General features: G+C 37.8%; 1 protein-coding gene across 7 annotated transcripts in view; it reads right to left on the reverse strand.

Annotated features, from left to right (window-relative positions):
* LOC5568954 (titin) overlaps positions 1-12,706 on the reverse strand; it is a 43,921-nt gene that overhangs the window by 3,833 nt on the left and 27,382 nt on the right. For all 7 annotated transcript variants that reach the window (XM_021854097.1, XM_021854096.1, XM_021854101.1 and 4 more), the window contains 2 exons: positions 3,638-4,155; positions 3,085-3,580 (listed from right to left, as the gene is read on the reverse strand). In XM_021854097.1, coding sequence (XP_021709789.1) covers positions 3,085-3,580; positions 3,638-4,155 — 1,014 coding nt within the window. The remainder of the gene's footprint in view (positions 1-3,084; positions 3,581-3,637; positions 4,156-12,706) is intronic.

The following is a 12,706-nucleotide window of genomic DNA, read 5'->3' on the forward strand; positions in this document are numbered from 1 at the left end:
CTCCGTGATTGACCAGAATAATCAGAATTGCACTAGGAATCAACAGACGGAGCTTAGGAGTAGCGTATCGTCTTCAGAGTACAATTTCGAGAATTCTAAACATTATAAAGTCAATAACGGCGCCGGTCACGTCCATACGGTCATCGGGGAAGGAAAGGAAGGTTAGTGTGACGTCCATTGTTACTATAAAGACCGAGTACCTATACCTACATCTTCATGGTTTTCACGGGAAGGAGTTTTTGTTAATGGAAAGGAGTAAGAAGTTACGCAATCTAGATGCACCTTGGTAAGCGATGTGATTAATGTAGTTTCAATTTGATGAAGACTGAACAGTAAATAGGTGACGAACTATTTTTACATTTTGCAAATACAAAAGAGGACATTTTGGGAGGAATGTTAGGATGGCATCCATTATTACTAAAGAATGCGAGAATAAGTAAGCATCTTCATCATAAACACATGGGAAAGTTTCTGCTGCTTCAAGATTATGATGATGAGGTAAGTTTCAGAATATGAATCAAGATAGTCCTCTATCAGTCTGTAATGGAAACGTCTACACTTCTTGTGTTTAATCATTCGAAGTTCCATTTCGTAATTTTAAAACAAGAGCAATGGTATGTATGTTTGCAAAATATGAATTAAAGTATGCCGAAACTTTTAGTGACGAACCAATCATAGTTTTTCTTTTATATAATTTCATAACGTAGTTTTTCTTATGAAGATATAAAGACATATTTTACTCAATTGAAACAAAAGCATGGAACGTTAATTTGCTTAGTTTTCTAGTTTTCTTTTCCTTATCTTCTTATTATTATTCTTAAAATTTAAATACCAAATAAATTAGAAGAATTAATAACAATAGGCTTATTTTTCTAGTTTTCCATCCATTGGTAATCCATCGTCGATAGGGCAGCAACAAATTTCGTCAACCATACGCTTGCATACGTGTCTATGTTACACGGGCTGCCGAGACGCGAAAACCAGCTTGATTGCTCGGGCCTTCTCGAAGCACTGCCCGGCAAAAACGTGCAAACCGAAAGGAAAAAACACACGATTCCTCGTTCCTTCTCGAAGCACTCACTATACCATTTAATTCCACTAGAGCACTAAATTCGGGTTTCAGAATGAACTTATTCAGCAAAATTCATTTAAGTCTTTTTCTGTTTTATACAGTTGCGATACGAATTTCTGGAAAAATGCTTTACACGTTTCTAGAGAAATTCCAGGAACAGTTCTACGATGAAGAATTTTTGGTGGATTCCTTAACAAAATCATAGAATTCCTGACAAGATCAAGAATTCAAAAGTAGAAACACTACTCACTGCACCATCTTATGCACACATTATATATTTAAATTAGGTATAGTCATAATTCTCTTCCCTGCCTTTCCTTTTTGTCGATGATGGCTTTTATCGTCCTTTCTTTGTATCTGTTGATCCTTGCCGTTTCGTAGAAAATATATTCCAGTTCCTTTGTCTTTTCGTCTTCGCTGAGGGGTAGAGTCTGCATCCTGTGGACCATGTGGTGAAACGCTGCCATCTTATGTTGGAACGAATGATTCGATATGTAGGGGATGACTCACTAGGCTTCCTATAGATTTCGAATTTGAACGATGAACTTTCTCCCCTGATGACAAGTAGATCCAAAAACGATAATTTTCCCTCCTACTCTTCCTCGTGAGTGAACTTGATATCCTTGTGTACGCTGTTGATTGTATCGAATATCCTAGGTAGATCCTTCCGCTTGATAACGCTGAAAATATCGTCGACGTATCTCCCAATTTGCCTCAAGATTCGCCATGAATAGCTCACCCATAAGCCATTTTACGAGACGTTCGAATGACGTTTTCTGGCGGGCCGCTCATTGTTGTTGTTCAAAAAACTAGCCTGATATCTGAATGGCGCTGGTCACATTTTTGTTGGCGATGATGTCCCCGTCTCTTTCAGCGCATGTTTCTCATGTTTCTACTCGGTTTACATGTATTATGTTACCTGTAAATGAAAAATATCTTCTCTGCCTGCTGATTTCAATTTTACATACGAAAATTAAAAACTTTGTTACACTGCCACCAGCGCCATTGTTGAATAAGCTCCTTCCAAATGTAGCGCTAGAAGAATTGTAAATAAATCGGCCCGCCAGAAACTTTCAAAGCTGGTAAACAAACGGAAACCATATGATTCGAAACGTCTCATAAAATGGCTTATAAACGGGGAGAGAGGGTTTCCCAGACAACCAGAAATCGCATGAAAGTTTACTTTACAACTCGTTTATTCATACTAATTACATCAAACCCGCAAAACATCGTGGATAAACACGTCAGATTGATGAGTTTCCTCGCATAAAACACTTCTTTTCTGAGTTCATTTAAACATTTTGATTCGTCTCGTACACTCGTACAAAGTAATTCGAATCAATCCGTAACAGCTGTCAAATCAACATTTGTTATCATAAGTTAAGTCGCATAAGATCACAGGTTAGTTCGGAATAATATTTATACACTCGCATTGTATGTTATTAATCATCACAAAATATATGCACGCATATCGCCTCCACTTATGTACGTAGAAGGTCTTCTCGCGACATCTTATAAGTGAAATTTTGCACATATAAAGCCTCCAGGTGATTTCTTTATACGTAAATTTTGGTTGTCTGGGTTCCCATGAGGGCTCGTTTCCTTACTCTATTTCTGTGAGAACTCCTGGTTATTTTTAACTGACCTAGTGGGGAAGGGATTTGGCATATTATGGAAGAATTCCTTGATATGGTTATTTATTGATTTTAAAATTGATGAAAAATTGACCAATTGAAAAATTGTGATGATGTCGAACTATTGCCACACTCCTTGGTTCCAGAAAGTCAGTTGTTAAACCCGAGAAGCAAGAAGATTGAGGTTATAAATCCAGTTGTAAATACACTGTAAATCTTTGCGTTTTATTATTCACGTTCGAACAAATCCCACAACATATTAGAGAAAAAAATATCTGAAAGCTTTTTTTGGTATTACAAAAAGGAATGATTGATTAAATTCCATTTTTTTTTTTGAGTTTTGTAAAACGGTCTAAAGTTCATACATTTGCTACTTACTCTTTGTTGTCCAGTAAGCCCACGTCCCAGATCTGAATCAAACACTTCACCGGGATGATGCGATCCGCCAGGTAGAATTCTTCGAAATCGTTCTTGCAAGCCACCGCCACTATCTGATGTTCATGCTGGCCGTCCGGTATTGGCAGCCAATCTAGAGCAACAACGGGTCCCCCACAGAAGAATATCGTGTCCTTCTCATTCACCTGCCCGGTAAAAACCTCCAAGTTCTGCCACTTGTTGGCGTATTCTTTCAGTTGAATGGGAGCGTTGTACAGATTCGTACTCCGAGCGACAAACCGCAAAGAATGCGTCTGCTTCGGGATGTACTCCTGGGTCATGTTAAATGTAAGAAACCGGACGTCCAAATCCGGTCGTAACGCAGAAAACAGGATGCTGGTCGAATAATGCAACCGTCGGAACTCCGCTGTCCATTCGCGTGCCGTCAGATGGAACTCACTCTTGAGCAGCCGAAGATTGATCACTTCGTCTAGGATCACTGTAAAATAAAAGGATTAAATAAATGTCATGGCATTATTCATATCAGACAGCTTACTCTCTCGATAAACGTCGCTTTCCTCGTTGAACGTATCCCTGGTAGACAATTTGCACGTTTTCAGCAGAGTTTTGATTTTTCGCTTCTTCGGCTTGTCCTCATCGTCAATGCCAATCATGTATGGTTCATCGTTTTCGTCTACACCCGTACCGCCCTCGTCGTCCGATGATTCCGACGTCATCTTGGCATCCGTTCCGCTGCTATCATCGATCGTCATACAAACCAGCACGTCGTTGTGTTTCAGCTTGATATGTTTCACCATTTGGTCGATCTTTTCCGTTTGAAACTTGCAATTCTTGCACTCGAGTAGCTCACAGGGCGAAGGACAGAACTCGTGATGGTGGCGCATTTCTATTTCGTCGGTCCCAGTGAAAGAACACGTCCGAAAAACGCACAGCGCCACCTTAGCCTTGCGGAACTGTGTTTTCCAAGCAGCCAAACAACCCTCGGTAACCTTGTCCTTCGTGACGGAGAGAATCATTTCGCTGAACGATATGTTCTGGATGCGCCTCTCGGCCCTGTGAAATAAATTGTGAAATGGTAATCTTGAACGTATTCACGGCGATATCCAGATCGTTATTATCTGCATCAAATATGTGCCTATCACTCGTTATCTATAATAGCTAAGCTGCATGTCTGAACAACTTAAAAAAAAACGTAGGACCCATTTAGAAGTTACGCCCTTTCGATTGTTTAGGTCCACAGATTCAAAGAAAATCTGAGATATTCAAACAGGTTTTCATTAATTATTGTGATTAGCATAAGAAATCTACCATCAAAACATGATTCAAATTTGGTTTATTTAGTACATATTTTGTATGATCTGAGCGGAGTTTTGAATGAAAATATCGACAAGGTTTTGAGTTACGCCCTTTTTGAGATGTATCCATTGAAAGCATTAATTTTAAAAAGATTCAATGGTTTTCAAAGACAAACTACAATAATATACTGCAATAGTCTTTTACAAATCATCGATTTTTCTTAGGCTCAAGCACTATTAGACATTACGAAGCCATTTTTGTACTACTATTATGTTCATAAAATATTGTTATAGCCGGGTCTACCCCGCTTGGCATAATGCCATATGACATAATGCCGTTTGATATACAGCCGATTGGTATAATAGCTGTTTGGTATAACGGTCGTTTGGCATAATCGCCATTTGGCATAAATGAGAACAACATTAAATTCGTTCAAATTCCTTCCATTAAGCAAAAGGGTGTTGATAAATTGTTCGAATCGTACATTTCGTTGTCAGTTATTGATGGAACAAACTTCTAATCTTCGATTTTTCAAGGAAATCAATATCCAATAAAGCTCTTTAAGAATTGCATCATCCATGACATTCGGGGACTTCATTGTCCGGGATATTATAAAGTATTTTTACCAAAAAAATGTGTCCAACGCCTAAGTGAGGCCTTGTTTTCTTTTCTTTTTTTAAAAGGAACATGATACGACGCATCTAATGGTCCCGGATGTTACTGTACCATTGCAGTATCTTCTTTTTCAAATCATGCAAGGTGTCCATTCATTCAAAAATTTTCTAATTCCCAGATGCCGAAAAAATAGAAAATGGGTAACAAAATGATCCTACTGCATTCTTTGTGAATGTGAATGATCCTACGGCGTTCTTTGTGAAACTTGAAGAGCTTGTTAATAATGAATATGTTTGAATTAAATTTTCAGCTACTGTGAGTTCAAAACAGTTTAAATTTCGAAAGAGTTTTGGACAAACAGCTGCAAACGATTATTTGAAACATCTAGATCGAGATGATCTTATTAGCAAACTTTTATGAATTGTCTAAACGAAAAGTTCACTTAAATTAATTCAACACATAGTAGTTGTTGTTTTTTTTAAAATAAAGTAGTTTCTCTATCATATCACGCATCAACAAAAATGTTGGCGTGATATAATGAAGAAGTATTATCTTATCATATAATTTTCATTAAAACCTCTCTAATCAAAGCAAAAATCGAGTGAATCAAATGCATAGTATGGTATTCAGTTGGAGCTTCTTAACAGCTTTTGCCAAGTTTCCCCTCTACCAGGACCAATACTCAGACGGACTAGGCTATGGTGCCCACATGAACACTGTTTTTTTATTAGTATTGTGACGTGATAGTTTTTGAAAAATACCCATATTCCCTTGCTTCTGGGAAAAGGAAGCATTGTGAAAAACAGCACGTTCATCAGAATTTGTTTGAAATAGTAGTGTAGTAGTGTCATTACCAATACCTACTGTCTAGTCAAAATGGTTTTGAATAATTTGTCATTTAAGTGCTATTCTGATTACTCCTGTCTTTTACGTAAGATTGGAGGCTTAAATGTCAATTGTCGTGAAGTCTTAACAAAATTAGGCTGTTTAGTAGTAGTTAGTAGTTAATTTCATTTTTTATTGTTAAAAGTATTTATTGGCCATTACGTTCATATATCCTTAAAAAAAGTCACTTTCCTTGTCTGTTCAACAATTTCTCGAACCTAGCAAGTGAACCCTAATGATCGATCTCAGTCTTACTTTCCATGATCATTTTTCTAGTGAATATTTACGAGTAAAGTTACCTTAGGCTTCTATAACAGTCTTTTACAAGATTCACTTGTCGGTGGTAAATGCAATGCTTCACAACGCCTACTTTCTACTTGTAAATTTTGCGAAAATGAAGCTGGAATTAGATTGTTTATACCGTTGTTACAAAAGAAGTATTTCTTTTTATGGCAATGTAAAAACCATATTAAAATAAGATTGTCGCCACATATTTCATAGAGTGGCTACGGATCATTCTGGTTAGCAAAAGGCAAACTGATCGTCACCAATAGTATTAATGTCCACTTCGAATATATTGATTATTTGAAATCTCATCCGAGATATTAGTGCGTCTATGCCATATAAATTATGACGCGGCTTTAAGCAAAAAAAATCAGTGGGGGTTGTGTACAAGACACGACCGCATGACGTTAACTACGCCATTTAATTTGCTGCATTTGTATTATAGTCAAATGTCATAATTGCAACCTTCCTTTAGTTATAATGCAGAATGTAATGGTTTGTGAATTTAGAAAATATATATGTTTAAAATAAAATTTTGCGTTACGTAATATTTGAATCATTCCTTAACAATAGAAAATATATTGCATCCCAACGGCACAGCAGCAGCGTCCTCGGAAACATCCTCAAATTGCCGTATTGTCAATTATCTATATAAATAAAAATGGAATGGTGTTTGTATGTCACGAAATGGCTCACGAACGGGGCAACGGATTTGGATAATTCTTCCCCCATTTTGTTCTTCAAGGGTTCCGACGTGTTTGTGTGTATAAAAGTTTCAGGATGTTCACCGGGAAAGTAGGAGAAACGGGACTGAACGGAACTGTCATTTTGTATGGGATGATTCATAGCGGTTTTCAACAGCCTACTTGATGGCAAGACAAAGTTTGCCGGGACCACTAGTTCGTAATAAATCAATTATTGTATGCTGCTATGAGATGAATTAAGAATTTATAGCAAGTATGTGGTAAACACATTAGGGAATATTACACAATTAACTCTTTAAAACACATTTGTTGGCTCTGGAAAGGGCCGATTGAATTGTTGAATTTGCGTAACACGGACACACTTTGACGGCGCACTGGTTGCAATCCTCCTCGCCCGATGAGATTTGCGGTGCGGATGATGATGTGCGCTTCAACAAGCGGCTTTGGTCGATTTTCTTCAGCCATTTCGTACAAACAGCTTGCCTCTGGTAGCGAGGAGCTGAGCAGGTTTAGTGGAGCTCTTACCAGCTCGAAAGCGAAAACAGAATGAAACCGAATTCAACGAAGAAGGGATGCTTTATACCCTTAGAATAGCAGGTGATGCTCCTCCTTTCAAATTCTTCGTTTTCTTATCTGGGAAATAGGCTATATGAAACTGATGTCTGGGTAAGGGATGTACAAGATGAGCATTATGCTGTTATTGCATCCCGACGGCACTGCAGCAGCGTCCTCGGAAACATCCTCAAATTGCCGTATTGTCAATTATTCGTAATAAATCAATTATTGTATGCTGCTATGAGATGAATTAAGAAATTATAGCAAGTATGTGGTAAACACATTAGGGAATATTACACAATCAACTCTTTAAAACACATTTGTTGGCTCCGGAAAGGGCCGATTGAATTCTTGAATTTGCGTAACACGGACACATTTTGGCGGCTTTGGTCGATTTTCTTCAGCCATCTCGAACAAATTAAAGAATATTACACAATGAACTCTTTAAACACATTTGTTGGCTCTGAAAAGTGCCGATTGAATTGTTGAATTTGCGTAACACGGACACATTTTGACGGCGCACTGGTTGCAATCCTCCTCGCCCGGTGAGATTTTCGATGCTGATGACGATATGCGCTTCAACAAGCGGCTTTGGTCGATTTTCTTCAGCCATCTCGAACAAATTAAGGAATATTACACAATCAACTCTTTAAAACACATTTGTTGGCTCTGGAAAAGGCCGATTGAATTGTTGAATTTGCGTAACACGGGCACATTTTGACGGAGCACTGGTAAAAATCCTCCTCGCCCGATGAGGTTTGCGGTGGCGATGACGATGGGCGCTTCAACAAGCGGCTTCAGTCGTGGCGGCGTGTTGTTGTCCCATTCGCGTTCCATTGAAAACTGAGCTGAGAATGCGAAAGGCACTCGAGACTTGCTCGCCGACCATGTTCACAGTCTGACGGCAAAAAGAAGAATGAGCGAAGAAGCAGGAATCGGTCTGGTTTTATAGTGCGAAGCGGAACGCAAAAGAAGCGTGGAAAACTGCTTGCACGTGATTGGTTGCGTAAGAAAGGGGTCGACATTTTCCAAATTTTCAATAGTTTATTGTCGATATTCAATAGTTTTCTCCATTCGAGGAAATTGCTGTATACATTTCCGACCGATTGGTGGGAAAATATTGAAAATCTATCGATAAATGACTGAGTTATTAGCGTTCAAAATCTTTCATAATCTCGTGACGGTCGCAAAATTTTGAATTTTCAATTGACACCCAGTATATTGCCGTAAGACGTAGTTAACGTCAAAAATGCCAAAATGTGATACCACCACTACAGGTTACGCCTTTGGTTTCCATCATATGGGCTAATGGATTATACCCTCCCATCGAGGCAATGAATTGAATAAGTATGTCATTAGAAATTGGATGAGAATGTCGGGAAAAATAAGAAAACCATATCAGGTCAGGTACTTCATAAAGACCTTACCTTCGATTGAGAGCCAGTCACTAAGTAACTAGTAATGCAAAAAAACACCAAGAATCAGCATCAGTAGGGTAAATGATGGCTTCGGCACCCTGAGGGTATTTTCGGCAGCACTAACTTATCGTCATCGTTACAATTTATTATTGAAACAATAGTTATCTTCAGTAAACTCAAAATATACCTTGAAGTGTAATCTTCCATGTAAATCTTATCTTTCACAAAAATATTATGTTACATGGATTTTATCAATTATTTCAATCAGTGCCTACAAGATTATCGTCATTCGTGAACTGCCGAATAGAACAACATAAGAACAGCTTAAAGAAACTCACCATTTTGAAAGGTCGATTTCTCCGCTCTTATACCAATTTTTTTTTTTGTATGTTATTCAGTTGGAGCTGCCTGACAGCTTAACTTGTCAAGGCTGAACCCTCGGTCTGGCTTTTGCCAAGTTTCCCCTCTACCAGGACCAATACTCAGACGGACTAGGCAATGGCGCCCACATGAACACTGTTTTTTATTAGTATTGTGACGTGGTAGTTTTTGAAAAGTACCCATATTCCCTTGCTTCTGAGAAAAGGAAGCATTGTGAAAATCAGCAGCTCCATCAGAATTTGTTTGAAATAGTAGTGTAGTAGTGTCATTATTAATACTGTCTAGTCGAAATGGTTTTGAATAATTTGTCATTCAAGTGCTGTTCTGATTACTCCTGTCTTTTACGTAAGATTAGAGTCTTAAATGTCAATTGTCGTGAAGACTAAACAGCCTAATTTTGTTAAGTAGTTCTAGTTAATTTCATTTTTTGTTGTTAAAAGTATTTATTGACCATTACGTTCATATACCCTTAAAAAAGTCACTTTCCTTGTCTGTTCAACAATTTTTCGAACCTAGCAAGTGAACCCTAATGATCGATCTCAGTCTTACTTTCCATAGTCATTTTTCTAGTGAATATTTAAGAGTAAAGTTATCTTATGCTTCTATAACAGTCTCCTTCAAGATTCACTTTTGGGTGGAAAATGCAATGCTTCACAACGCCTACTTTCTACTTGTAAATTTTACGAAAATAAAGCTGGAATTAGATTATTTATACCGTTGTTACAGAAGAAGTATTTCTTTTTATGGCAATGTAAAAACCATATTAAAATAAGATTGTCGCCACTTATTTCTACTCAGTGAATCTACTAGTCATTTTCCTCAGAGTAATATTCCCTACGTCGTACATGATAACGATGTGTCTAGCTAGCTAATAGTAAGAGTGGCTACGTATCATTCTGGTTAGCAAAAGGCAAACTGATCGTCACCAATAGTATTAATGTCCACTTCGAATAGATTAATTATTTGAAATGGGCATCAATTCTATCAATGACGCAGAATGTCCGTTGGATCACATCCGAGATATTAGTGCGTCTATGCCATATAAATTATGACGCGGCTTTAAGCAAAAAAATGCCAAAATGTGATACCACCACTATAGGTTACGCCTTTGGTTACCATCATATAGGCTAATGGATTATACCCTCCCATCGCGGCAAGGTCGCATAACTAAGGGGAGGGTATAAAAATCAAACAATTAACTTGACGTGATATAATCAAATTGGAAACCGTGCTCAAATTGAGCGTGTTACAATAAGATGAGGGGACGGACCTGGTGTAGTGGTTAGAACACTCGCCTCTCACGCCGAGGACCTGGGATCGAATCCCATCCCCGACATAGTCACTTATGACGTAAAAAGTTATAGTGACGACTTCCTTCGAAAGGGAAGTAAAGCCGTTGGTCCCGAGATGAACTAGCCCAGGGCTAAAAATCTCGTTAATAAAGTTAAACCAACCAACCATAAGATGAGATAAAATTGAGCAGTGATAAAATCGAGAAACTCATGTAGGGTGTCAATGCTAGTAATGGACCCCTTAGTAGCTGAAATTCATTCTCGACGCCTTTCCGCAATTATATCTCAGGCCGATATACGTTTTGTGGAGTCTAATAACAAGTTCAATGTCTTTACTTCACAGTACACCCATGCAACATACAAAATCATACGATTTTCCCAGAGAAATATACATTTGGAAAACTGTTGTCCGAATGCCCATTATGGACCCTCCCGGGGTCCATAATAGGATTGTTTACAAATTTGACGTTGCGTATTATGGACCCTCCATTTGATTCCCATGTAATCCGGCTCGCTGCCGACGTGCCTATTATGGACCCACCTGGAAATGCGTATTATGGACCCTCTTGTGTGGTTTCATTTACAAAACTGTTCAAATATCTGTATTTATGCGCCTTAATCCAAATATTTTGCCTGAAACTGCTGACTAACAATGCAATCGAAGTTCCCCCCGTGGATTTTCATAGGAATAAGGTTGCTTTGAGTGCTAATTTTATGTTTTTCTGTAGGGGGTCCATAATACGCAAAGGGTCCATAACCGGCATCGACTCCCTATATCATTTAGGTTTTCGTCAAAAACACCATAATAAATTTGGAATTCATCCAAGAAAACGTTTGGCATGGTGCGAATAACCTTCTAGTACTAATTTCCAGTCGAGAATCCGAAACTACAAGAGATGCCGTTCAGAAATACTTTTTATAGAAACGATACATCGTCCATAAAATTCGTTTGTTCTCCTATACTGGCTATTTTTTACATTATTCCAAAAAAGCATCTTGTTAGAAATACATCAAAGATTTTGCCATAAATTACTTCAAAAACTAAAAAAAAATCTACTCCCCAGAATACCAAAAGAGCTGTGTCATTTGGTGAATGAATACCAATGGACTCGCCATGAATTGAATAAGTATGTCATTAGAAATTGGATGAGAATGTCTGGAAAAATAAGAAAACCATATCAGGTCAGGTACCTCATAAAGACTTTACCTTCGATTAAGAGCCAGTCACTAAGTAACTAGTAATGCAAAAAAACACCAAGAATCAGCATCAGTAGGGTAAATGATGGCTTCGAAACCCTGAGGGTATTTTCGGCAGCACTAACTTATCGTCATCGTTACAATTTATCATTGAAACAATAGTTATCTTCAATAAAATCAAAATATACCTTGAAGTGTAATCTTCCATGTAAATCTTATCTTTCACAAAAATATTATGTTACATGGATTTTATCGATTAATTCAATCAGGGCCTACAAGATTATGTCATTCGTGAACTGCCGAATAGAACAACATAAGAACAGCTTAAAGAAACTCACCATTTTGAAAGGTCGATTTCTCCGCTCTTATACCAATTTATCACAAAATCTATGCACCGATCACTTAAGCAATATTAAACCCTTGCTTTGTCTTCCAAAGTACCCCAAAATACTTAATTTCAATGCTTTAAATTCACATATAGAAAGTTTTGCACTTTGTTTTCCTAGGCAATCACTTTTTATCATAATATGCATTTTATTGGCTTTTTTCGGTGAACGCGATACTACTCAAAGTGGAAGGGAGTAGGGAAAGTAATGAAAGAACATGATAGATATAATCGCATGTTCATGAGAGAATGTTCATCAGAGAAATGAATAGGAGTTGAAAACTAACAGAGGGCCATATATGAACAGCACAAAGGCGAAGCGCCGTGAGTACATGGGTTCACCAAATAATCCAGAATATTGTTATACGAAAACGTGTTTGATTATATGATGAAATTGGCTCCGTAATGACTTGTAGCGCTTGAGCCTATAAAAAACAGTTAATCATAAAATTAGTTTGTGGCATTAAACTGCAGAGTGTCTTTGAAAACATTTGAACATGATAAACGGTATTGGAATGCCTCATTTATCTATCCAAAATTAATGCTTTTAATGGTCACGCCCAGGGATTGAATCCTGACAAAATTGAGAGA

Source organism: Aedes aegypti, chromosome 3 (genome assembly GCF_002204515.2).
Source record: "Aedes aegypti strain LVP_AGWG chromosome 3, AaegL5.0 Primary Assembly, whole genome shotgun sequence".
NCBI lineage: Eukaryota > Metazoa > Arthropoda > Insecta > Diptera > Culicidae > Aedes > Aedes aegypti.